At 49.5% G+C, this 27,710-nt stretch overlaps 1 protein-coding gene across 1 annotated transcript in view; it reads left to right on the top strand.

Moving 5' to 3' along the window:
- Nucleotides 1–27,710, top strand: part of LOC124552340 (synaptic vesicle glycoprotein 2A-like) — a 150,373-nt gene that overhangs the window by 84,861 nt on the left and 37,802 nt on the right. Inside the window, exon 8 of the mRNA XM_047126610.1 lies at nucleotides 8,812–9,051. Within this exon, the coding sequence (XP_046982566.1) occupies nucleotides 8,812–9,051 (240 nt within the window). The remainder of the gene's footprint in view (nucleotides 1–8,811; nucleotides 9,052–27,710) is intronic.

Raw genomic sequence — 27,710 nt, 5'->3', positions numbered from 1 at the left:
AGTTCAACCGATTCTGCATTATTTGTCTTCGACATGTCCTTGACATTAATGCTATAAAGTGTGGTCCTCGTATAGTAATTAGTTTCCGAGTTATAACGTGTTGAATAAGAAAAGTTTAATTATAGTGGTGGTGGTGTGTTGGGGCTTATGGGCGCTCAACATCGAGGTCATCAGCGCCCTGACACACATTAAAAGGAACGAATGTGGACAGACCTAAGAAAACTAAAGCACACACTCAAAGAAAGCAGGAAAAGAAGGAAAATGCTACATAAAAAAGTAAAACCTAAGGAAAGGGGAAACATAGCAACAAGAATGTCACAGGAAACTGTTATTGGCTGGCCACTTACATAAAATATGGGCGAGCTTGTCACACAGTAAGCAAATTAAAATCCCCTCCCTAAAATCTTTGTAAAAACATTTGACAGGGCACAGAACTTTAAAACTTTAACCACATTCGTCCGAGTGTTGCCGAAAAGAGATAGCAGGTCCGCTGGCAAGTCAGCCGCGACCCGCTGGTCAGAAAATAAAACACAATCCAATAAAACGTGGCGCACAGTGACCGGGACGCCACAAGCACCACACATTGGAGGGTCCTCTCGCCGGAGTAGGTAGCCGTGCGTCATAGGGCTGTGACGTATCCGAAGCCGAGTGAGGAGAACCTCGTCCCGTCCACGGGGCTGAAAGGAAGTACACCACACACGCGTTGTGGGCTTGACTATACGGAGCTTATTGTCAGTCACTTCCAGCCACTCATCCTCCCACCGACGCATGACTCGTGAACTCAACAGCGAGGTGAGTGCGTGCAAGAGAATAGCACACTGAGATACTTGTGGGGCGAGACACGCCTCCTTGGCTGCGAGATCTGCCCTTTCATTCCCAGCAATGCCGACATGCCCCGGAACCCAGCAGAAAGCCACAACCTTCCCCAGTCGCTGTAGTCGGAGGAGGGCATCCTGGATAGTCTGTGAAGTGTTGGGAGAAGAGCCAACACCGTGTTGCTAGAGGAGGCCGAAATGCACGCTTTTAAGCTCACGCAGATTGGCGTGAGGTCTGGAACATTACAAGGAAATGAGAACTTAGAAAAACGAACGCAGTTGCTGTAATACTTAACTTTAATCCAGAAGTGGTGTACATCGGTCTCACGGTACAGGCATCACAAGTTATATATCTATTGATAATGGCGCCTTGCTAGGTCGTAGCAAATAACGTAGCTGAAGGCTATGCTAACTATCGTCTCGGCAAATGAGAGCGTATTTGTCAGTGAACCTTTCCTAGCAAAGTCGGCTGTACAACTGGGGCGAGTGCTAGGACGTCTCTTTAGACCTGCCGTGTGGTGGCGCTCGGTCTGCAATCACTGACAGTGGCGACACGCGGGTCCAACGTATACTACCGGACCGCGGCCGTTTTAAAGGCTACCACCTAGCAAGTGTGGTGTCTGGCGGTGACACCACAGTCTGGACAATTTTGTCTGCCGGATACAAACGTTGCAATGAGTGAAGGGCACTGAGTGAATCGGAACAGACAAGAAATTTAGGAGAGGAAGAATGTCTCATGTGCTCCAGTGCCCGCAAGATCGCAAACAATTCTGCATCAACGACAGTAAAAGTCTGAGGCAGTCGGACCTTGAGGACACGATATGGAAAAACAACTGAGCAACCAACAGAATCCCCTTGTTTCGACCCATCCGTAAAAACAGTTACATAGTCGTAGTGCTCAGATAAGATGGCAGAAAATGCTGCATTAAAAACGGTTGCAGGAGTGCAATCTCTCTTGTACTGCAATAAATCTAAAACCACTCCGGGCCTCTTCAGTAACCAGGGTGGCAGGCGGTTAAAACCTTGGATTTGGGGTTGTACAGACTCCACACCGAGGGACTCTAGTACACGTTGCACACGGATCCCAAACGGCAACGTAGCCCGGGGACGGCGGGAAAAAAGGCGGTCCAGAGGTGGATGGGCAACAAGACGTTGAGCAGGCGAGCTGGGAGCTGCAAGAAACTTACAAGCCTGTCGCACCAGCAGGAGCTGCCGCCGGGTGGTAAGTGGGGGTTCGCCAGCCTCAGCACAGAGGCTGGGTACGGGACTGGTCCGATAAGAATTATAAGCGCCCGGTATCTGAGTCTGTTCGAGCAGCACGAGCATTTCGGAAACTGCACAACTTGTCCAGTGTTCGAGGAGTGCTGTGGTGTGCGTCTTCAATACGTGGGGAAACCAAGGTGAAGCTACGTCCAGACCTCGTCGGGTTGGACAGCCACGTCACGTTACAGATGTCTGACTCGTAGGCTGGGCACAAGGGTAAAACACGACAGGTGGCGAACTCGGGGGTAACAAACGTCAGTTTTTAATGCTGGGCAGAGTACAAGCGTGCCTGAACACACAGTGCACCCAGTATTCCTAACGATGGGCCTCCGCAATCGACGACCTGTGTATGTGCCATTGTTAACACGACGATGGCGCAGTACGAGAGCTTTGCACGGTCTGATAACGACGCATTCTTCATTATGCTAATGGGAGGGTACGATTCCGTCGCCTTCCAGGGGAACACCTACTCGACACACGTTCTGCGCGATGGAGACAATCTGGCGGCGGTCCCACTATGCTCTGGGGAACATTCGCGTGGGCTTCCATGGATCCAGTAGGCACCATGACGGCCAAGCAGCATCGTACACTCGTTGCAGACCACGTACACCCATTTATGACGACCACCTTTCCCGACGGCAGTGGCATTTTTCAGCAACGTAATGAGCCATGTCATAAGGCCAGGAGTGTGATGATGGAGTGGTTCGAGGAACACAGTGGCCAGCTCCAGTTGATGTGCTGTCCCCCCCAAGTCGCCATATGTGAAACCAATACAACACATCTGGGATGTGATTGAACGTGGCGTCAGAGCTCATCACCCCCTTCCCCGTAATTTACGGGAATTACGTGGGTGCAGATTTGGTGCCAACTCACTCCAGCGACCTACCAACGCCTCACTGCTTCCATGCCACGTTGCAAGGTATCTCAGATATGCATAATAATGTGGCCAGTGGAAGTGTTTAAACTCAGAAGAGTGTTCCTGGAGCAACTCTGTAGCAATTCTGGACTTGTGGGGTGTCGCATTGTCCTGCTGGAATTGTCAGACTGCACAATGGACATGAATGGATGCAGGTGATCAGACAACATGCTTACGTACGTGTCACCCGTCAGAGTCAGATCTAGACGTGTCAGGGGTCCCATATCAGTCCGACTACGCACGCCCCGCACCGTTAGGGAACCTCCACCAACTTGAACAGTCCCCTGATGACATGCATGGTCCGTGATTGATGAGGTCGTCTCTATAGCCGTACACGTCCATCCGCCCGATACAATTTGTAACTAGATTCGTCCGACCAGGCAACATGTTACCAGTCGTCAGCAGTTCAAAGTCGGCGATGACGGGTGCAGGAGAGGCGTAAAACTTTGTGTTGTGCAGTCACCAAGGGTACACGAATGGGCCTTCGGTTCCGAAAGCCCATATCAAAGATGTTTCCTTGAATGGTTCCAACGCTGACACTTGTTGACGGCCCAACATTGAAGTCTGCAGCAATCTGCGGTAGGGTTACACTTCTATCACATTGTAAGATTCTCTTCACTCGTCGTTGGTCCCGTTCTTGCAGGATCCTGTTCCGGCCACAGCGATGTCAGAGATTTGATATTTATCAGATTCCTGATATTCGCGGTACACTCGTGAAATGGTCGTACAGGAAGATACCCGCTTCATCGTTACCTCGGAGATACTCTGTCCCATCGCTCGGGTGCCGACTATAACACCACGTTCAAACTCAAATCTTGACAACCTGTCACTGTAGCAGTAGTAATCGATCTAACAACTGCGTCATAGGTGTGAGCCCCTCCACGCTCGCACAAGCATGGTGGCCAACTCAAAAGGTCTACTGTCACCTCTGCATTGTTAGTATTTAGAATCGAGGAGATCGCAGGAGCGAGGAACTGCGATGTTATCCGTGCGCCTGGGTAAGGTTACCCATTAATACGGGCGCATCTGGGTGACAGAAGTGGTCGAAAAAGCTTGACAGAATCAAGCTTGAAAGAAGAGCGGTTTAAAGGGCAGAGGAAAAAAAGTGCCAAGGGAAAAAAACCTTTGCGACAGTGTCAGGTTGGGTAGTAAGGGCAGTAGCGGTTTCTTGCTATCTCCGACAGATCGTGCAAGGTAAGGTTATGTTAGCGGTTTGGTATCATGCATCAGTACCATAGAGGCAATGCCAGATTGTCATGGAATGATCAGTCCTGTCGAGGAGGTGAGCGCTGCTGCTGCTGGGCCAGCTGCTGATGCTATAACATAGCCATGTCGTTGTAGGTTTGTCAGTTTGATGGTCCTCGAAGGAACTGGCAGTGTGATATGTGTTGGGTGTTTGTTTGTGAGTCATGTTTGGCTTCCTTGCGATTGCCAGTTCTCATGGCAGAGGCTCAGCTAGCAAGCTAGTCAGTGGCTAATGTGGAGGGGCTCGCCTCATTGTGTCGTTTGCCTAGTTACGAAGTTACCATAGATGGTTATTCCCTAAGGAGTGTCTTTGGGCGCTTGTGTTTCCATCTATGGTTGTGATCGTAGCTGCCCAGGTGTAGGATGCGAGGATTGTTCGAGTGACTTGATTTCTTGTACAATCATGTGGCGAGTTTTTTGAATGCCTCCTGGAGAGTCTCCAATCGGTATTCTCGGTGAAGGTCCGCTGTCCGTGTGTATCGGGGAGCATTGCTTATGATACGTCACACCTTGTTCTGTATTTTCTGGAGGCGGTCCAGGTGTGTGGCCGCTGCGTATCTCCAGACAGGAGCTGCGTATGTCATCAGCGGCCTAATCAGTGTCATGTGTAATGTCCTAGACACCCTCCTATTCAGTGTACTATTCCTCTTAAGCATAGGACAGAGTTGTTTGAGCATCGCGTTTGCCCTGTTGGTCATGTGTTGTGTGTGGTCCCCCCATGTAAGCTTCCGGTCTAGCCAAATACCGAGGTATCTGACTTTCGCAGCGAAGCGTATTGGGCTTGCGTGTAGTGTTATTGGTCTGCAGTTTTGGTGTCTGCGCAGTAATTTCGGCCTGCGAGTGAACGGAACTGCCTCTCACTTGTCGACGTTTACTTTAATACGCCACTTCTCCAACCGAGGCTCGGCGGTTCTGAGTGCTGTCTATAGTCCGTTATTAATGTTTGACGGTTTCCAGTCTTGCGCAAAGATGGCTGTGTCATCCGCGTAGATGGAAACCGTCGTGTTTTTAACAACTTCGTCAGACGGTTGTTGTCTTATATAGGCGTTGCCGACCGCAGCGCCGTGTTCTGCCTGTTTCGTATCTCTGTATTTGAAAATTCATGCCTATACTAGTTTCTTCGCTGCTTCAGTGTATAAACATTAAATTTCCCAGACTACACAGGAATGTCTGAAGACTCTATCCAGAGAAGCGCCAAATTGGATACTTCACGCACATTCTCGATACCACTGGTGAAACATCATTTAGGACACTCATTTACAAAGTGGCTCGTTGTCTGAAAGTCACCACACATACTGTGAATCAAAAAGCCTCACTTGTGCATTTTGTATTTGCTCATCCCTTCTTCAAATTCAAATGTGTGTGAAATCTTATGGGACTTAACCGCCAAAGTCATCAGTCCCTAAGCTTACACACTACTTAACGTAAATTATCCTAAGAATAAAAACACACACCCATGCCCGAGGGAGGACTCCAACCTCCGCCGGGACCAGCCGCACAGGCCATGACTGCAGCACCTGAGACCGCTCGGGTAATCCCGCGCGGCCGTCCCATCTTCAGCCGGATATCTGTTCAGCTGTACCTACATTTCCATAGGACGCTGAAAGCCTGGAACTTTAACAGTTGGGTTGTCAGTAAGTTCGTGGTTCTGGGTTTCCGTGGTTTGCCACTCACATTTCCACTAAGAGTCGTGGCTGAACCCCGTGGAGAGAATTTGCACTCCTACTTGATATGTTGATCTTCTGGATTTGAGGCGCTTGCTATTCAAAGATGGATTGATTCGTTTTTAGAAACTTGGCACTGGTTGTAGAGAGCTGCCTTTCGCCTATGGTGAGCTGGATACATATTAGACAGTACTGGCAGCCATGGCAGTGGAGCCCTGCCTTTCATAGACCGTTACCCTGAGTGCAACTAGACATCAGTTAATACCCCCGGCCTCCGCCCCCCCCCCTCCCCCCGCCGTCTTTTGCCCCCCCGCTCCCCCACCTCCCCCACATTATTACCAATTTTAGCACCTAATTAAACTGCTGGATGAAATACCTTTCTTGAAACATTTTTATTTTTAAAATGATGAAAGATGGATGATATTTAGTTTGGGTGTGTGTGCGTGTGTGTGTGTGTGTGTGTGTGTGTGTGTTAGAATGAACGACGAAGGAATTTTAGCTGCATCGCTAGTGCTACCCACAACGCCTTCTCAGATAAGAAAGCTAACTATCCACAGTGAGGGCAGACACTTGTTACAAAACATACTTCCCCTACATTACTCTTCTCCATAGCGGCACTTGCTCGACCTGCACACTGCAACCCCATGTAGAATCAACCAAGCTAAAATGTGTACACTATAATTACTGTTCGTAAATCATTAGGTTGCTGCACTCCTTACTTCTCATCTAGCAGAAATTGGAAGACTTCTTCTGTTAATGCTTTGTGTCTGACCATAGCCACTGATAGTATCAGTAATAATAATAATAATAATACTGTTTACAGCATTATAGTAGCTCTTATTATCTTCTGTGTCATACTGTCAATTCAGGATGAAGATCGAAATTCGAGAAGCTCGCGTACTGACGAAACAGCCGTTTAGCTTGAGGAGCAAGATCAGAGAGACTATAGAAATAGCCAAGCGACCCGACAACATGAATAGGGAAGACGGGTACCGACTCCCGGCGTCTTGGCTGCCAGCAGTGACAGCTTTACGGAAGGACAGCTCTCGCAGAGCAACAGGCGCGCGTGAGGCCACAGTTTTGGAGGATACACACAGCGCTGACGCGCCCTACTCGATACCAGGCAGTTAGTAAACAACGCTACGCTGTAGTCGCCGCTCAGTCTCCTATTCGCCGATTTCCATCAATGGCAAGCAGTAAAGGAAACTCCAATGGAAAACGCCTATTTCCGCCAATGACAACACGCAATGCAAAGGGCAATACAATGAACTTCCAATACCCTTCCTCCGCACCCTCACATCCAATGACAGCACTCCTCCATACTATGGAAGTATCCAAACTAGTGCTCATTCAGGAGTTAGCAATACACCCTGAGGAAGGCGCCTTGCAACAGTCGCCGAAACGTCGGAATTTTATAGATGACAATGCGGCCTCAAACCCAGAGGAATTTTATTTACTGTGACAACGGCCACGGAGGCCTACGTTTACATTTAATTTATTTATCTGTTTCGAAGCGAGTAATAAAGCAGTTTCTGGACTACTGCAGGTACTATCTGAAACTTGAAGAAGACAGTTTTCTCGGATGTTTAGCATTGCTTATGTATATGCTTCACTTTTAGCGTTTCTTATGTATATGTCTCACTTTTATCATCAGCGATATTCGGCAGAAAGATATGTGTGTAGTGGGTGGACTATATGAGAAACCTGTAACCTCTACCGCATTAATGCTACTAATTGAGAAAATTATTTATTGGTAACTTATCTAATCAACATTAGAGTCTTACAAAATTGTGATGACCTTTTGAAAATAAATTAGTGACTGAAACAGAATCGAATCTTTTAGTTTTTACCCCTCAGAAAATTTCATTTTACCCCTCAGGAGGTAGTCAGGTTCAAAAAATGGCTCTGAGCACTATGGGACCTAACTGCTGAGGTCATCAGTCCCCTAGAACTTAGAACTACTTAAACCTAACTAACCTAAGGACATCACACATATCCATGCCCGAGGCAGGATTCGAACCTGCGATTGTAGCGGTCGCGTGGTTCCAGACTGTAGCGCCTAAAACCGCTCGGGCACTCCGGCCGGAGAGGTAATCAGGCCACAGGTTGGGAACCACTGTACTAGAGATTATCGACAATCAATCTACCGACACATCATTCACGAATGGAGCAGAGAAGGAGGGGAAGAGATATTGGTACCAGAAGTACCCTCCGCCACACACCGTAAGGTGGCTCGCGGAGTATAGATGTACCGGGTGATCAAGAAGTCAGTATATATTTGAAAACTTAATAAACCATGGAATAATGTAGACAGAGAGGTAAAAATTGACACACATGCTTGGAATGATATCGGATTTTATTAGAACAAAAAAAAAGTATTGCTAGACGCGTGAAAGATCTCTTGCGCGCGTCGTTTGGTGATGATCGTGTGCTCAGCAGCCACTTTCGTCATGCTTGGCCTCCCAGGTCCCCAGACCTCAGTCCGTGTGATTATTAGCTTTGGGGTTACCTGAAGTCGCAGGTGTATCGTGATCGACTGACATCTCTAGGGATGCTGAAATACAATATCCGACGCCAATGCCTCACCATAACTCCGGACATGCTTTACAGTGCTGTTCACAACATTATTCCTCGACTACGGCTATTGTTGAGAAATGATGGTGGACATATTGAGCATTTCCTGTAAAGAACATCATCTTTGCTTTGTCTTAGTTTGTTATGCTAATTATTGCTATTCTGATCAGATGAAGCGCCATCTGTCAGTTATTTTTTGAACATTTGTATTTTTTGGTTCTAATAAACCCCCATGTCAGTCCAAGCATGTGTGTCAATTTGTACCTCTCTATCTGCATTATTCCGTGATTTGTTCAGTTTTCAAATTTATACTGACTTTTTGATCACCCGGTAGACGAAGTCCCCAGCAGCGCGTCGTGTGTCGCTGGGACGCCTCTGACCTCGCCGCCCGTGCCTGTGTCCAGGTGGCGGCCCTGCAGGGGGACGCGCTGACGTCATCGCCAGTAGGCGTCAACACCAAGTCGCCGCTGGCCATCGCGCGCCACATGTGGAGGCAGACGGTCCCGCTGTTCAAGCCGCCTTACCTGCTCTATACCGTCGTCGCCTGCTTCATTCAGTTCGGGCTCTACGCCAGGTGGGTGTCGCCTCCAGTTAACGTAGTCGTAAGTGTCTGATCCAGTCCAGGGGCAGGTAACTAACAGGCCCTGTTGCATCACGAAGACTTCATCAATTTTTGTCGTAGATGTCACGGCTTTAAGCTACTCGACTATTCGAGTCTGTAAGAGTAGCGTGCATTACGCTCCAGTACTGTTAACGCACATGGTCGATGTTAGTGTCACTTCCACGTTTCATTCAAAGATGATAAGCCCTGTGTTCACGCAATTCCAGAGTCAAACAATACGGAACATGTTCTCACGTGTCTCACTGACTCAAACGCTCGTTTTATGACACAAGCCAGTACATCTACACTACTGGCCATTAAAATTGCAACACCACGAAGATGACGTGCTACTGACGTGAAATTTAACCGACAGGAAGAAGGTGCTGTGATATGCAAATGATTAGCTTTTCAGAGCATTCACACAAGGATGCCGCCGGTGGCGACACCTACAACGCGCTGACATGAGGAACGTTTCCAACCTATTTCTCATACACAAAAAGCAGTTGACCGGCGTTGCCTGGTGAAACGTGGTTGTGATGCCTCGTGTAAGCAGGAGAAATGCGTAACAATCACGTTTCCAACTTTGATAAACGTCAGATTGTAGCCGATCGCGATTACGGTTTATCGTATCGTGACACTGCTGCTCGCGTTGGTCGAGATTCAATGACTGTTAGCAGAATATGGAATTGTTGGGTTCAGGAGGGTAATACGGAATGCCGTGCTGGATCCCAACGGCCTCGTATCACTAGCAGTCGAGATCACAAGCATCTTATCCGCATGGCTGAAACGGATCGTGCAGCCACGTCTCGATCCCTGAGTCAACAGATGGGGACGTTTGCAAGACAACAACCATCTGCACGCTCAGTTCGACGACGTTTGCAGCAGCATGGACTATCAGCTCGGAGATCCTTGACGCTGCATCACAGACAGGAGCGCCTGCAATGGTGTACTCAACGACGAACTTGGGTGCACGAATGGCAAGACGTCATTTTTTCGTATGAATCCAGGTTCTGTTTACTGCATCGTGATGGTCGCATCCGTGTATGGCGACATCGTGGTGAACGCACATTGGAAGCGTGTATTCGTCATCGCCATACTGGCGTATCACTCGGCGTGATGGTATGGGGTGCCATTGTTTACACGTCTCGGTCACCTCTTGTTCGCATTGACGGCACTTTGAACAGTGGACGTTACATTTCAGATGTGTTACTACCCGCGGCTCTACCCTTCATTCAATCCCTGCGAAACGCTACATTTCAGCAGGATAATGCACGACTGCATGTTGCGGGTGCTGTAAGTCCTTTCTGGACACAGAAAATGTTCGACTGCTGCCCTGGCCAGCACATTCTCCAGATCTCTCACCAATTGAAAACGTCTGGTCACCGGTGGTCGAGCAACTGGCTCGTCACAATACGCAGGTCACGACTCTTGAAGAACTGAGGTATCGTGTTGAAGCTGCATGGGCAGCTGTACCTGTACACGCCATCCAAGCTCTGTTTGACTCAATCACCAGGCGTATCAAGGCCGTTATTACGGCCAGAGGTGGTTTTTCTGGGTACTGATTTCTCAGGACCTATGAACCCAAACTGCATGAAGATGTCAATTCTAGTATAATATATTTTTCCAATGAATACCCGTTTATCATCTGCATTTCTTCTTTTAATGGCCAGTAGTATATATCTATATGACTATTCCACAATTCACTCATTATTGCGTGGCGGAGGATTCATCGATTCACTTTCACACCATATCTCTATTTTTTCTTTGCCGTACGAAAACACCATATCTCACTGTGACATGTAAAACCATGAAACCTGGTGTGGGACCTGCACGTTGTGCACTCTGGAATAGGCAGCTGACCAGGTATACGCAATACATGTGTACATCCACTGCTCGCATACAAGCAGAACCTACTCTCATTGTTCAAGACAACAGAGCCACATGACACTCTCCAGTTGACTCTTTCATGATAAGAGAGTAGCTGTGCCCGGCGATATCCTTCTGATAGGCCGGCCAGAGTAATGCATGATCAGAGTCCTATTGCATATAGGCTGGCCAGAGGAATGCATGATCAGTCCTGTTGCATATAGGCTGGCCAGGGGAAAGCATGATCAGAATCCTATTGCATATAGGCTGGCCAGAGGAATGCATGATCAGAGTCCTGTTGCATATAGACTGGCCAGAGGAATGCATGATCAGAGTCCTGTTGCATATAGGCTGGCCAGAGGAATGTGTGATCAGAGTCCTGTTGCTTATAGGCTGGCCAGAGGAATGCATGATCAGAGTCCTGTTGCATAAAGGCTGGCCAGAGGAATGTGTGATCAGAGTCCTGTTGCATATAGACTGGCCAGAGGAATGTGTGATCAGAGTCCCGTGGCATATAGGCTGGCCAGAGGAATGCATGATCAGAGTCCTGTTGCATAAAGGCTGGCCAGAGGAATGTGTGATCAGAGTCCTGTTGTATATAGGCTGGCCAGAGGAATGCATGATCAGAGTCCTGTTGTATATAGGCTGGCCAGAGGAATGCATGATCAGAGTCCTGTTGCATATAGGCTGGCCAGAGGAATGTGTGATCAGAGTCCTGTTGCATATAGACTGGCCAGAGGAATGTGTGATCAGAGTCCTGTTGTATATAGGCTGGCCAGAGGAATGCATGATCAGAGTCCTGTTGCATATAGGCTGGCCAGAGGAATGTGTGATCAGAGTCCTGTGGCATATAGGCTGGCCAGAGGAATGCATGATCAGAGTCCTGTTGCATATAGGCTGGCCAGAGGAATGCATGATCAGAGTCCTGTGGCATATAGGCTGGCCAGAGGAATGCATGATCAGAGTCCTGTTGCATATAGGCTGGCCAGAGGACTGTGTGATCAGAGTCCTGTTGCATATAGACTGCCCAGAGGAATGTGTGATCAGAGTCCCGTGGCATATAGGCTGGCCAGAGGAATGCATGATCAGTGTCCTGTTGCATATAGGCTGGCCAGAGGAATGCATGATCAGAGTCCTGTTGCATATAGGCTGGCCAGAGGAATGTGTGATCAGAGTCCTGTTGCATATAGGCTGGCCAGAGGAATGTGTGATCAGAGTCCTGTTGTATATAGGCTGGCCAGAGGAATGCATGATCAGTGTCCTGTTGCATATAGGCTGGCCAGAGGAATGTGTGATCAGAGTCCTGTTGCATATAGACTGGCCAGAGGAATGTGTGATCAGAGTCCCGTGGCATATAGGCTGGCCAGAGGAATGCATGATCAGAGTCCTGTTGCATATAGGCTGGCCAGAGGAATGTGTGATCAGAGTCCTGTTGCATATAGGCTGGCCAGAGGAATGCATGATCAGAGTCCTGTGGCATATAGGCTGGCCAGAGGAATGCATGATCAGAGTCATGTTGCATATAGGCTGGCCAGAGGAATGCATGATCAGAGTCCTGTTGCATATAGGCTGGCCAGAGGAATGCATGATCAGAGTCCTGTTGCATATAGGCTGGCCAGAGGAATTTGTGATCAGAGTCCTGTTGCATATAGGCTGGCCAGAGGAATGCATGATCAGAGTCCTGTTGCATATAGGCTGGCCAGAGGAATGCATGATCAGAGTCCTGTTGCATATAGGCTGGCCAGAGGAATGCATGATCAGAGTCCTGTTGCATATAGGCTGGCCAGAGGAATGCATGATCAGAGTCCTGTTGCATATAGGCTGGCCAGAGGAATGTGTGATCAGAGTCCTGTTGCATATAGGCTGGCCAGAGGAATGCATGATCAGAGTCCTGTTGCATATAGGCTGGCCAGAGGAATGCATGATCAGAGTCCTGTTGCATATAGGCTGGCCAGAGGAATGTGTGATCAGAGTCCTGTTGCATATAGGCTGGCCAGAGGAATGCATGATCAGAGTCCTGTTGCATATAGGCTGGCCAGAGGAATGCATGATCAGAGTCCTGTGGCATATAGGCTGGCCAGAGGAATGCATGATCAGAGTCCTGTTGCATATAGGCTGGCCAGAGGAATGCATGATCAGAGTCCTGTTGCATATAGGCTGGCCAGAGGAATGCATGATCAGAGTCCTGTGGCATATAGGCTGGCCAGAGGAATGCATGATCAGAGTCCTGTTGCATATAGGCTGGCCAGAGGAATGCATGATCAGAGTCCTGTTGCATATAGGCTGGCCAGAGGAATGCATGATCAGAGTCCTGTTGCATATAGGCTGGCCAGAGGAATTTGTGATCAGAGTCCTGTTGCATATAGGCTGGCCAGAGGAATGCATGATCAGAGTCCTGTTGCATATAGGCTGGCCAGAGGAATGCATGATCAGAGTCCTGTTGCATATAGGCTGGCCAGAGGAATGTGTGATCAGAGTCCTGTTGCATATAGGCTGGCCAGAGGAATGCATGATCAGAGTCCTGTTGCATATAGGCTGGCCAGAGGAATGCATGATCAGAGTCCTGTTGCATATAGGCTGGCCAGAGGAATGTGTGATCAGAGTCCTGTTGCATATAGGCTGGCCAGAGGAATGCATGATCAGAGTCCTGTTGCATATAGGCTGGCCAGAGGAATGCATGATCAGAGTCCTGTGGCATATAGGCTGGCCAGAGGAATGCATGATCAGAGTCCTGTTGCATATAGGCTGGCCAGAGGAATGCATGATCAGAGTCCTGTGGCATATAGGCTGGCCAGAGGAATGCATGATCAGAGTCCTGTTGCATATAGGCTGGCCAGAGGAATGTGTGATCAGAGTCCTGTGGCATATAGGCTGGCCAGAGGAATGCATGATCAGAGTCCTGTTGCATATAGGCTGGCCAGAGGAATGCATGATCAGAGTCCTGTTGCATATAGGCTGGCCAGAGGAATGCATGATCAGAGTCCTGTTGCATATAGGCTGGCCAGAGGAATGCATGATCAGAGTCCTGTGGCATATATAGGCTGGCCAGAGGAATGCATGATCAGAGTCCTGTTGCATGTAGGCTGGCCAGAGGAATGCATGATCAGAGTCCTGTGGCATATAGGCTGGCCAGAGGAATGCATGATCAGAGTCCTGTTGCATATAGGCTGGCCAGAGGAATGTGTGATCAGAGTCCTGTGGCATATAGGCTGGCCAGAGGAATGCATGATCAGAGTCCTGTTGCATATAGGCTGGCCAGAGGAATGCATGATCAGAGTCCTGTTGCATATAGGCTGGCCAGAGGAATGCATGATCAGAGTCCTGTTGCATATAGGCTGGCCAGAGGAATGCATGATCAGAGTCCTGTTGCATATAGGCTGGCCAGAGGAATGCATGATCAGAGTCCTGTGGCATATAGGCTGGCCAGAGGAATGCATGATCAGAGTCCTGTTGCATATAGGCTGGCCAGAGGAATGTGTGATCAGAGTCCTGTTGCATATAGGCTGGCCAGAGGAATGCATGATCAGAGTCCTGTTGCATATAGGCTGGCCAGAGGAATGCATGATCAGAGTCCTGTGGCATATAGGCTGGCCAGAGGAATGCATGATCAGAGTCCTGTTGCATATAGGCTGGCCAGAGGAATGCATGATCAGAGTCCTGTGGCATATAGGCTGGCCAGAGGAATGCATGATCAGAGTCCTGTTGCATATAGGCTGGCCAGAGGAATGCATGATCAGAGTCCTGTTGCATATAGGCTGGCCAGAGGAATGCATGATCAGAGTCCTGTTGCATATAGGCTGGCCAGAGGAATGCATGATCAGAGTCCTGTTGCATATAGGCTGGCCAGAGGAATGCATGATCAGAGTCCTGTTGCATATAGGCTGGCCAGAGGAATGCATGATCAGAGTCCTGTGGCATATAGGCTGGCCAGAGGAATGCATGATCAGAGTCCTGTTGCATATAGGCTGGCCAGAGGAATGCATGATCAGAGTCCTGTGGCATATAGGCTGGCCAGAGGAATGCATGATCAGAGTCCTGTTGCATATAGGCTGGCCAGAGGAATGCATGATCAGAGTCCTGTTGCATATAGGCTGGCCAGAGGAGTGCATGATCAGAGTCCTGTTGCATATAGGCTGGCCAGAGGAATGCATGATCAGAGTCCTGTTGCATATAGGCTGGCCAGGGGAATGCATGATCAGAGTCCTGTTGCATATAGGCTGGCCAGAGGAATGCATGATCAGAGTCCTGTTGCATATAGGCTGGCCAGAGGAATGCATGATCAGAGTCCTGTTGCATATAGGCTGGCCAGAGGAATGCATGATCAGAGTCCTGTGGCATATAGGCTGGCCAGAGGAATGCATGATCAGAGTCCTGTTGCATATAGGCTGGCCAGAGGAATGTGTGATCAGAGTCCTGTTGCATATAGGCTGGCCAGAGGAATGCATGATCAGAGTCCTGTGGCATATAGGCTGGCCAGAGGAATGCATGATCAGAGTCCTGTGGCATATAGGCTGGCCAGAGGAATGCATGATCAGAGTCCTGTTGCATATAGGCTGGCCAGAGGAATGCATGATCAGAGTCCTGTTGCATATAGGCTGGCCAGAGGAATGCATGATCAGAGTCCTGTTGCATATAGGCTGGCCAGAGGAATGCATGATCAGAGTCCTGTTGCATATAGGCTGGCCAGAGGAATGCATGATCAGAGTCCTGTTGCATATAGGCTGGCCAGAGGAATGCATGATCAGAGTCCTGTTGCATATAGGCTGGCCAGAGGAATGCATGATCAGAGTCCTGTTGCATATAGGCTGGCCAGAGGAATGCATGATCAGAGTCCTGTTGCATATAGGCTGGCCAGAGGAATGCATGATCAGAGTCCTGTTGCATATAGGCTGGCCAGAGGAATGCATGATCAGAGTCCTGTTGCATATAGGCTGGCCAGAGGAATGCATGATCAGAGTCCTGTTGCATATAGGCTGGCCAGAGGAATGCATGATCAGAGTCCTGTTGCATATAGGCTGGCCAGAGGAATGCATGATCAGAGTCCTGTGGCATATAGGCTGGCCAGAGGAATGCATGATCAGAGTCCTGTTGCATATAGGCTGGCCAGAGGAATGCATGATCAGAGTCCTGTTGCATATAGGTTGGCCAGAGGAATGCATGATCAGAGTCCTGTTGCATATAGGCTGGCCAGAGGAATGCATGATCAGAGTCCTGTTGCATATAGGCTGGCCAGAGGAATGCATGTACAGAGTCCTGTTGCATATAGGCTGGCCAGAGGAATGCGTGATCAGAGTCCTGTGGCATATAGGCTGGCCAGAGGAATGCATGATCAGAGTCCTGTTGCATATAGGCTGGCCAGAGGAATGCATGATCAGAGTCCTGTTGCATATAGGCTGGCCAGAGGAATGCATGATCAGAGTCCTGTTGCATATAGGCTGGCCAGAGGAATGCATGATCAGAGTCCTGTGGCATATAGGCTGGCCAGAGGAATGCATGATCAGAGTCCTGTTGCATATAGGCTGGCCAGAGGAATGCATGATCAGAGTCCTGTGGCATATAGGCTGGCCAGAGGAATGCATGATCAGAGTCCTGTTGCATATAGGCTGGCCAGAGGAATGCATGATCAGAGTCCTGTTGCATATAGGCTGGCCAGAGGAATGCATGATCAGAGTCCTGTTGCATATAGGCTGGCCAGAGGAATGCATGATCAGAGTCCTGTTGCATATAGGCTGGCCAGGGGAATGCATGATCAGAGTCCTGTTGCATATAGGCTGGCCAGAGGAATGCATGATCAGAGTCCTGTTGCATATAGGCTGGCCAGAGGAATGCATGATCAGAGTCCTGTTGCATATAGGCTGGCCAGAGGAATGCATGATCAGAGTCCTGTTGCATATAGGCTGGCCAGAGGAATGCATGTACAGAGTCCTGTTGCATATAGGCTGGCCAGAGGAATGCATGATCAGAGTCCTGTGGCATATAGGCTGGCCAGAGGAATGCATGATCAGAGTCCTGTTGCATATAGGCTGGCCAGAGGAATGCATGATCAGAGTCCTGTTGCATATAGGCTGGCCAGAGGAATGCATGATCAGAGTCCTGTTGCATATAGGCTGGCCAGAGGAATGCATGATCAGAGTCCTGTGGCATATAGGCTGGCCAGAGGAATGCATGATCAGAGTCCTGTTGCATATAGGCTGGCCAGAGGAATTTGTGATCAGAGTCCTGTTGCATATAGGCTGGCCAGAGGAATGCATGACCAGAGTCCTGTGGCATATAGGCTGGCCAGAGGAATGCATGATCAGAGTCCTGTTGCATATAGGCTGGCCAGAGGAATGCATGATCAGAGTCCTGTTGCATATAGGCTGGCCAGAGGAATGCATGATCAGAGTCCTGTGGCATATAGGCTGGCCAGAGGAATGCATGATCAGAGTCATGTTGCATATAGGCTGGCCAGAGGAATGCATGATCAGAGTCCTGTTGCATATAGGCTGGCCAGAGGAATGCATGATCAGAGTCCTGTTGCATATAGGCTGGCCAGAGGAATTTGTGATCAGAGTCCTGTTGCATATAGGCTGGCCAGAGGAATGCATGATCAGAGTCCTGTTGCATATAATCTGGCCAGAGGAATGCATGATCAGAGTCCTGTTGCATATAGGCTGGCCAGAGTAATGCATGATCAGAGTCCTGTTGCATATAGGCTGGCCAGAGTAATGCATGATCAGAGTCCTGTTGCATATAGGCTGGCCAGAGGAATGCGTGATCAGAGTCCTGTTGCATATAGGCTGGCCAGAGGAATGTGTGATCAGAGTCCTGTTGCATATAGGCTGGCCAGAGGAATGCATGATCAGAGTCCTGTTGCATATAGGCTGGCCAGAGGAATGCGTGATCAGAGTCCTGTTGCATATAGGCTGGCCAGAGGAATGTGTGATCAGAGTCCTGTTGCATATAGGCTGGCCAGAGGAATGCATGATCAGAGTCCTGTTGCATATATGCTGGCCAGAGGAATGCATGATCAGAGTCCTGTGGCATATAGGCTGGCCAGAGGAATGCATGATCAGAGTCCTGTTGCATATAGGCTGGCCAGAGGAATGCATGATCAGAGTCCTGTTGCATATAGGCTGGCCAGAGGAATGCATGATCAGAGTCCTGTTGCATATAGGCTGGCCAGAGGAATGCATGATCAGAGTCCTGTTGCATATAGGCTGGCCAGGGGAATGCATGATCAGAGTCCTGTTGCATATAGGCTGGCCAGAGGAATGCATGATCAGAGTCCTGTTGCATATAGGCTGGCCAGAGGAATGCATGATCAGAGTCCTGTTGCATATAGGCTGGCCAGAGGAATGCATGATCAGAGTCCTGTTGCATATAGGCTGGCCAGAGGAATGCATGTACAGAGTCCTGTTGCATATAGGCTGGCCAGAGGAATGCATGATCAGAGTCCTGTGGCATATAGGCTGGCCAGAGGAATGCATGATCAGAGTCCTGTTGCATATAGGCTGGCCAGAGGAATGCATGATCAGAGTCCTGTTGCATATAGGCTGGCCAGAGGAATGCATGATCAGAGTCCTGTTGCATATAGGCTGGCCAGAGGAATGCATGATCAGAGTCCTGTGGCATATAGGCTGGCCAGAGGAATGCATGATCAGAGTCCTGTTGCATATAGGCTGGCCAGAGGAATTTGTGATCAGAGTCCTGTTGCATATAGGCTGGCCAGAGGAATGCATGACCAGAGTCCTGTGGCATATAGGCTGGCCAGAGGAATGCATGATCAGAGTCCTGTTGCATATAGGCTGGCCAGAGGAATGCATGATCAGAGTCCTGTTGCATATAGGCTGGCCAGAGGAATGCATGATCAGAGTCCTGTGGCATATAGGCTGGCCAGAGGAATGCATGATCAGAGTCATGTTGCATATAGGCTGGCCAGAGGAATGCATGATCAGAGTCCTGTTGCATATAGGCTGGCCAGAGGAATGGATGATCAGAGTCCTGTTGCATATAGGCTGGCCAGAGGAATTTGTGATCAGAGTCCTGTTGCATATAGGCTGGCCAGAGGAATGCATGATCAGAGTCCTGTTGCATATAGGCTGGCCAGAGGAATGCATGATCAGAGTCCTGTTGCATATAGGCTGGCCAGAGTAATGCATGATCAGAGTCCTGTTGCATATAGGCAGGCCAGAGTAATGCATGATCAGAGTCCTGTTGCATATAGGCTGGCCAGAGGAATGCGTGATCAGAGTCCTGTTGCATATAGGCTGGCCAGAGGAATGTGTGATCAGAGTCCTGTTGCATATAGGCTGGCCAGAGGAATGCATGATCAGAGTCCTGTTGCATATAGGCTGGCCAGAGGAATGCGTGATCAGAGTCCTGTTGCATATAGGCTGGCCAGAGGAATGTGTGATCAGAGTCCTGTTGCATATAGGCTGGCCAGAGGAATGCATGATCAGAGTCCTGTTGCATATAGGCTGGCCAGAGGAATGCATGATCAGAGTCCTGTGGCATATAGGCTGGCCAGAGGAATGCATGATCAGAGTCCTGTTGCATATAGGCTGGCCAGAGGAATGCATGATCAGAGTCCTGTTGCATATAGGCTGGCCAGAGGAATGCATGATCAGAGTCCTGTGGCATATAGGCTGGCCAGAGGAATGCATGATCAGAGTCCTGTTGCATATAGGCTGGCCAGAGGAATGCATGATCAGAGTCCTGTTGCATATAGGCTGGCCAGAGGAATGCATGATCAGAGTCCTGTTGCATATAGGCTGGCCAGAGGAATGCATGATCAGAGTCCTGTGGCATATAGGCTGGCCAGAGGAATGCATGATCAGAGTCCTGTTGCATATAGGCTGGCCAGAGGAATGCATGATCAGAGTCCTGTTGCATATAGGCTGGCCAGAGGAATGCATGATCAGAGTTCTGTGGCATATAGGCTGGCCAGAGGAATGCATGATCAGAGTCCTGTTGCATATAGGCTGGCCAGAGGAATGCATGATCAGAGTCCTGTTGCATATAGGCTGGCCAGAGGAATGCATGATCAGAGTCCTGTGGCGTATAGGCTGGCCAGAGGAATGCATGATCAGAGTCCTGTTGCATATAGGCTGGCCAGAGGAATGCATGATCAGAGTCCTGTTGCATATAGGCTGGCCAGAGGAATGCATGATCAGAGTCCTGTTGCATATAGGCTGGCCAGAGGAATGCATGATCAGAGTCCTGTTGCATATAGGCTGGCCAGAGGAATGCATGATCAGAGTCCTGTTGCATATAGGCTGGCCAGAGGAATGCATGATCAGAGTCCTGTTGCATATAGGCTGGCCAGAGGAATGCATGATCAGAGTCCTGTTGCATATAGGCTGGCCAGAGGAATGCATGTTCAGAGTCCTGTTGCATATAGGCTGGCCAGAGGAATGCATGATCAGAGTCCTGTGGCATATAGGCTGGCCAGAGGAATGCATGATCAGAGTCCTGTTGCATATAGGCTGGCCAGAGGAATGCATGATCAGAGTCCTGTTGCATATAGGCTGGCTAGAGGAAAGCATGATCAGAGTCCTGTTGCATATAGGCTGGCCAGAGGAATGCATGATCAGAGTCCTGTGGCATATAGGCTGGCCAGAGGAATGCATGATCAGAGTCCTGTTGCATATAGGTTGGCCAGAGGAATGCATGATCAGAGTCCTGTGGCATATAGGCTGGCCAGAGGAATGCATGATCAGAGTCCTGTTGCATATAGGCAGGCCAGAGGAATGCATGATCAGAGTCCTGTTGCATATAGGCTGGCCAGAGGAATGCATGATCAGAGTCCTGTTGCATATAGGCTGGCCAGAGGAATGCATGATCAGAGTCCTGTTGCATATAGGCTGGCCAGAGGAATGCATGATCAGAGTCCTGTTGCATATAGGCTGGCCAGAGGAATGCATGATCAGAGTCCTGTTGCATATAGGCTGGCCAGAGGAATGCATGATCAGAGTCCTGTTGCATATAGGCTGGCCAGAGGAATGCATGATCAGAGTCCTGTGGCATATAGGCTGGCCAGAGGAATGCATGATCAGAGTCCTGTTGCATATAGGCTGGCCAGAGGAATGCATGATCAGAGTCCTGTGGCATATAGGCTGGCCAGAGGAATGCATGATCAGAGTCCTGTTGCATATAGGCTGGCCAGAGGAATGCATGTTCAGAGTCCTGTTGCATATAGGCTGGCCAGAGGAATGCATGATCAGAGTCCTGTTGCATATAGGCTGGCCAGAGGAATGCATGATCAGAGTCCTGTTGCATATAGGCTGGCCAGAGGAATGCATGATCAGAGTCCTGTTGCATATAGGCTGGCCAGAGGAATGCATGATCAGAGTCCTGTTGCATATAGGCTGGCCAGAGGAATGCATGATCAGAGTCCTGTTGCATATAGGCTGGCCAGAGGAATGCATGATCAGAGTCCTGTTGCATATAGGCTGGCCAGAGGAATGCATGATCAGAGTCCTGTTGCATATAGGCTGGCCAGAGGAATGCATGATCAGAGTCCTGTGGCATATAGGCTGGCCAGAGGAATGCATGATCAGAGTCCTGTTGCATATAGGCTGGCCAGAGGAATGCATGATCAGAGTCCTGTTGCATATAGGCTGGCCAGAGGAATGCATGATCAGAGTCCTGTGGCATATAGGCTGGCCAGAGGAATGCATGATCAGAGTCCTGTTGCATATAGGCTGGCCAGAGGAATGCATGATCAGAGTCCTGTTGCATATAGGCTGGCCAGAGGAATGCATGATCAGAGTCCTGTGGCATATAGGCTGGCCAGAGGAATGCATGATCAGAGTCCTGTTGCATATAGGCTGGCCAGAGGAATGCATGATCAGAGTCCTGTTGCATATAGGCTGGCCAGAGGAATGCATGATCAGAGTCCTGTTGCATATAGGCTGGCCAGAGGAATGCATGATCAGAGTCCTGTTGCATATAGGCTGGCCAGAGGAATGCATGATCAGAGTCCTGTTGCATATAGGCTGGCCAGAGGAATGCATGATCAGAGTCCTGTTGCATATAGGCTGGCCAGAGGAATGCATGATCAGAGTCCTGTTGCATATAGGCTGGCCAGAGGAATGCATGATCAGAGTCCTGTTGCATATAGGCTGGCCAGAGGAATGCATGATCAGAGTCCTGTGGCATATAGGCTGGCCAGAGGAATGCATGATCAGAGTCCTGTTGCATATAGGCTGGCCAGAGGAATGCATGATCAGAGTCCTGTTGCATATAGGCTGGCTAGAGGAAAGCATGATCAGAGTCCTGTTGCATATAGGCTGGCCAGAGGAATGCATGATCAGAGTCCTGTGGCATATAGGCTGGCCAGAGGAATGCATGATCAGAGTCCTGTTGCATATAGGCTGGCCAGAGGAATGCATGATCAGAGTCCTGTGGCATATAGGCTGGCCAGAGGAATGCATGATCAGAGTCCTGTTGCATATAGGCAGGCCAGAGGAATGCATGATCAGAGTCCTGTTGCATATAGGCTGGCCAGAGGAATGCATGATCAGAGTCCTGTTGCATATAGGCTGGCCAGAGGAATGCATGATCAGAGTCCTGTTGCATATAGGCTGGCCAGAGGAATGCATGATCAGAGTCCTGTTGCATATAGGCTGGCCAGAGAAATGCATGATCAGAGTCCTGTTGCATATAGGCTGGCCAGAGGAATGCATGATCAGAGTCCTGTTGCATATAGGCTGGCCAGAGGAATGCATGATCAGAGTCCTGTGGCATATAGGCTGGCCAGAGGAATGCATGATCAGAGTCATGTTGCATATAGGCTGGCCAGAGGAATGCATGATCAGAGTCCTGTGGCATATAGGCTGGCCAGAGGAATGCATGATCAGAGTCCTGTTGCATATAGGCTGGCCAGAGGATTGCATGATCAGAGTCCTGTTGCATATAGGCTGGCCAGAGGAATGCATGATCAGAGTCCTGTTGCATATAGGCTGGCCAGAGGAATGCATGATCAGAGTCCTGTTGCATATAGGCTGGCCAGAGGAATGCATGATCAGAGTCCTGTTGCATATAGGCTGGCCAGAGGAATGCATGATCAGAGTCCTGTTGCATATAGGCTGGCCAGAGGAATGCATGATCAGAGTCCTGTTGCATATAGGCTGGCCAGAGGAATGCATGATCAGAGTCCTGTTGCATATAGGCTGGCCAGAGGAATGCATGATCAGAGTCCTGTTGCATATAGGCTGGCCAGAGGAATTTGTGATCAGAGTCCTGTTGCATATAGGCTGGCCAGAGGAATGCATGATCAGAGTCCTGTTGCATATAGGCTGGCCAGAGGAATGCATGATCAGAGTCCTGTTGCATATAGGCTGGCCAGAGGAATGCATGATCAGAGTCCTGTTGCATATAGGCTGGCCAGAGGAATGCATGATCAGAGTCCTGTGGCATATAGGCTGGCCAGAGGAATGCATGATCAGAGTCCTGTCGCATATAGGCTGGCCAGAGGAATGTGTGATCAGAGTCCTGTGGCATATAGGCTGGCCAGAGGAATGCATGATCAGAGTCCTGTTGCATATAGGCTGGCCAGAGGAATGCATGATCAGAGTCCTGTTGCATATAGGCTGGCCAGAGGAATGCATGATCAGAGTCCTGTGGCATATAGGCTGGCCAGAGGAATGCATGATCAGAGTCCTGTCGCATATAGGCTGGCCAGAGGAATGTGTGATCAGAGTCCTGTGGCATATAGGCTGGCCAGAGGAATGCATGATCAGAGTCCTGTTGCATATAGGCTGGCCAGAGGAATGCATGATCAGAGTCCTGTTGCATATAGGCTGGCCAGAGGAATGCATGATCAGAGTCCTGTTGCATATAGGCTGGCCAGAGGAATGCATGATCAGAGTCCTGTTGCATATAGGCTGGCCAGAGGAATGCATGATCAGAGTCCTGTTGCATATAGGCTGGCCAGAGGAATGCATGATCAGAGTCCTGTTGCATATAGGCTGGCCAGAGGAATGCATGATCAGAGTCCTGTTGCATATAGGCTGGCCAGAGGAATTTGTGATCAGAGTCCTGTTGCATATAGGCTGGCCAGAGGAATGCATGATCAGAGTCCTGTTGCATATAGGCTGGCCAGAGGAATGCATGATCAGAGTCCTGTTGCATATAGGCTGGCCAGAGGAATGCATGATCAGAGTCCTGTTGCATATAGGCTGGCCAGAGGAATGCATGATCAGAGTCCTGTGGCATATAGGCTGGCCAGAGGAATGCATGATCAGAGTCCTGTCGCATATAGGCTGGCCAGAGGAATGTGTGATCAGAGTCCTGTGGCATATAGGCTGGCCAGAGGAATGCATGATCAGAGTCCTGTTGCATATAGGCTGGCCAGAGGAATGCATGATCAGAGTCCTGTTGCATATAGGCTGGCCAGAGGAATGCATGATCAGAGTCCTGTGGCATATAGGCTGGCCAGAGGAATGCATGATCAGAGTCCTGTCGCATATAGGCTGGCCAGAGGAATGTGTGATCAGAGTCCTGTGGCATATAGGCTGGCCAGAGGAATGCATGATCAGAGTCCTGTTGCATATAGGCTGGCCAGAGGAATGCATGATCAGAGTCCTGTTGCATATAGGCTGGCCAGAGGAATGCATGATCAGAGTCCTGTTGCATATAGGCTGGCCAGAGGAATGCATGATCAGAGTCCTGTTGCATATAGGCTGGCCAGAGGAATGCATGATCAGAGTCCTGTTGCATATAGGCTGGCCAGAGGAATGCATGATCAGAGTCCTGTTGCATATAGGCTGGCCAGAGGAATGCATGATCAGAGTCCTGTTGCATATAGGCTGGCCAGAGGAATTTGTGATCAGAGTCCTGTTGCATATAGGCTGGCCAGAGGAATGCATGATCAGAGTCCTGTTGCATATAGGCTGGCCAGAGGAATGCATGATCAGAGTCCTGTTGCATATAGGCTGGCCAGAGGAATGCATGATCAGAGTCCTGTTGCATATAGGCTGGCCAGAGGAATGCATGATCAGAGTCCTGTGGCATATAGGCTGGCCAGAGGAATGCATGATCAGAGTCCTGTCGCATATAGGCTGGCCAGAGGAATGTGTGATCAGAGTCCTGTGGCATATAGGCTGGCCAGAGGAATGCATGATCAGAGTCCTGTTGCATATAGGCTGGCCAGAGGAATGCATGATCAGAGTCCTGTTGCATATAGGCTGGCCAGAGGAATGCATGATCAGAGTCCTGTTGCATATAGGCTGGCCAGAGGAATGCATGATCAGAGTCCTGTTGCATATAGGCTGGCCAGAGGAATGCATGATCAGAGTCCTGTTGCATATAGGCTGGCCAGAGGAATGCATGATCACAGTCCTGTTGCATATAGGCTGGCCAGAGGAATGCATGATCAGAGTCCTGTTGCATATAGGCTGGCCAGAGGAATGCATGATCAGAGTCCTGTTGCATATAGGCTGGCCGGAGGAATGCATGATCAGAGTCCTGTTGCATATAGGCTGGCCAGAGGAATGCATGATCAGAGTCCTGTTGCATATAGGCTGGCCAGAGGAATGCATGATCAGAGTCCTGTTGCATATAGGCTGGCCAGAGGAATGCATGATCAGAGTCCTGTTGCATATAGGCTGGCCAGAGGAATGCATGATCAGAGTCCTGTGGCATATAGGCTGGCCAGAGGAATGCATGATCAGAGTCCTGTTGCATATAGGCTGGCCAGAGGAATGCATGATCAGAGTCCTGTGGCATATAGGCTGGCCAGAGGAATGCATGATCAGAGTCCTGTTGCATATAGGCTGGCCAGAGGAACGCATGATCAGAGTCCTGTGGCATATAGGCTGGCCAGAGGAATGCATGATCAGAGTCCTGTTGCATATAGGCTCTCCAGAGGAATGCATGATCAGAGTCCTGTTGCATATAGGCTGGCCAGAGGAATGCATGATCAGAGTCCTGTTGCATATAGGCTGGCCAGAGGAATGCATGATCAGAGTCCTGTTGCATATAGGCTGGCCAGAGGAATGCATGATCAGAGTCCTGTTGCATATAGGCTGGCCAGAGGAATGCATGATCAGAGTCCTGTTGCATATAGGCTGGCCAGAGGAATGCATGATCAGAGTCCTGTTGCATATAGGATGGCCAGAGGAATGCATGATCAGAGTCCTGTTGCATATAGGCTGGCCAGAGGAATGCATGATCAGAGTCCTGTTGCATATAGGCTGGCCAGAGGAATGCATGATCAGAGTCCTGTTGCATATAGGCTGGCCAGAGGAATGCATGATCAGAGTCCTGTGGCATATAGGCTGGCCAGAGGAATGCGTGATCAGAGTCCTGTTGCATATAGGCTGGCCAGAGGAATGCGTGATCAGAGTCCTGTTCCATATAGGCTGGCCAGAGGAATGCATGATCAGAGTCCTGTTGCATATAGGCTGGCCAGAGGAATGCATGATCAGAGTCCTGTTGCATATAGGCTGGCCAGAGGAATGCATGATCAGAGTCCTGTGGCATATAGGCTGGCCAGAGGAATGCATGATCAGAGTCCTGTTGCATATAGGCTGGCCAGAGGAATGCATGATCAGAGTCCTGTTGCATATAGGCTGGCCAGAGGAATGCATGATCAGAGTCCTGTTGCATATAGGCTGGCCAGAGGAATGCATGATCAGAGTCCTGTTGCATATAGGCTGGCCAGAGGAATGCATGATCAGAGTCCTGTTGCATATAGGCTGGCCAGAGGAATGCATGATCAGAGTCCTGTGGCATATAGGCTGGCCAGAGGAATGCATGATCAGAGTCCTGTTGCATATAGGCTGGCCAGAGGAATGCATGATCAGAGTCCTGTTGCATATAGGCTGGCCAGAGGAATGCATGATCAGAGTCCTGTTGCATATAGGCTGGCCAGAGGAATGCATGATCAGAGTCCTGTTGCATATAGGCTGGCCAGAGGAATGCATGATCAGAGTCCTGTGGCATATAGGCTGGCGAGAGGAATGCATGATCAGAGTCCTGTTGCATATAGGCTGGCCAGAGGAATGCATGATCAGAGTCCTGTTGCATATAGGCTGGCCAGAGGAATGCATGATCAGAGTCCTGTTGCATATAGGCTGGCCAGAGGAATGCATGATCAGAGTCCTGTGGCATATAGGCTGGCCAGAGGAATGCATGATCAGAGTCCTGTTGCATATAGGCTGGCCAGAGGAATGCATGATCAGAGTCCTGTTGCATATAGGCTGGCCAGAGGAATGCATGATCAGAGTCCTGTTGCATATAGGCTGGCCAGAGGAATGCATGATCAGAGTCCTGTTGCATATAGGCTGGCCAGAGGAATGCATGATCAGAGTCCTGTGGCATATAGGCTGGCCAGAGGAATGCATGATCAGAGTCCTGTTGCATATAGGCTGGCCAGAGGAATGCATGATCAGAGTCCTGTTGCATATAGGCTGGCCAGAGGAATGCATGATCAGAGTCCTGTTGCATATAGGCTGGCCAGAGGAATGCATGATCAGAGTCCTGTGGCATATAGGCTGGCCAGAGGAATGCATGATCAGAGTCCTGTTGCATATAGGCTGGCCAGAGGAATGCATGATCAGAGTCCTGTTGCATATAGGCTGGCCAGAGGAATGCATGATCAGAGTCCTGTTGCATATAGGCTGGCCAGAGGAATGCATGATCAGAGTCCTGTGGCATATAGGCTGGCCAGAGGAATGCATGATCAGAGTCCTGTTGCATATAGGCTGGCCAGAGGAATGCATGATCAGAGTCCTGTTGCATATAGGCTGGCCAGAGGAATGCATGATCAGAGTCCTGTT

Source organism: Schistocerca americana, chromosome 10, assembly GCF_021461395.2.
Source record: "Schistocerca americana isolate TAMUIC-IGC-003095 chromosome 10, iqSchAmer2.1, whole genome shotgun sequence".
Classification (NCBI taxonomy): domain Eukaryota; kingdom Metazoa; phylum Arthropoda; class Insecta; order Orthoptera; family Acrididae; genus Schistocerca; species Schistocerca americana.
This window is presented reverse-complemented; position numbering and strand designations above follow the sequence as displayed.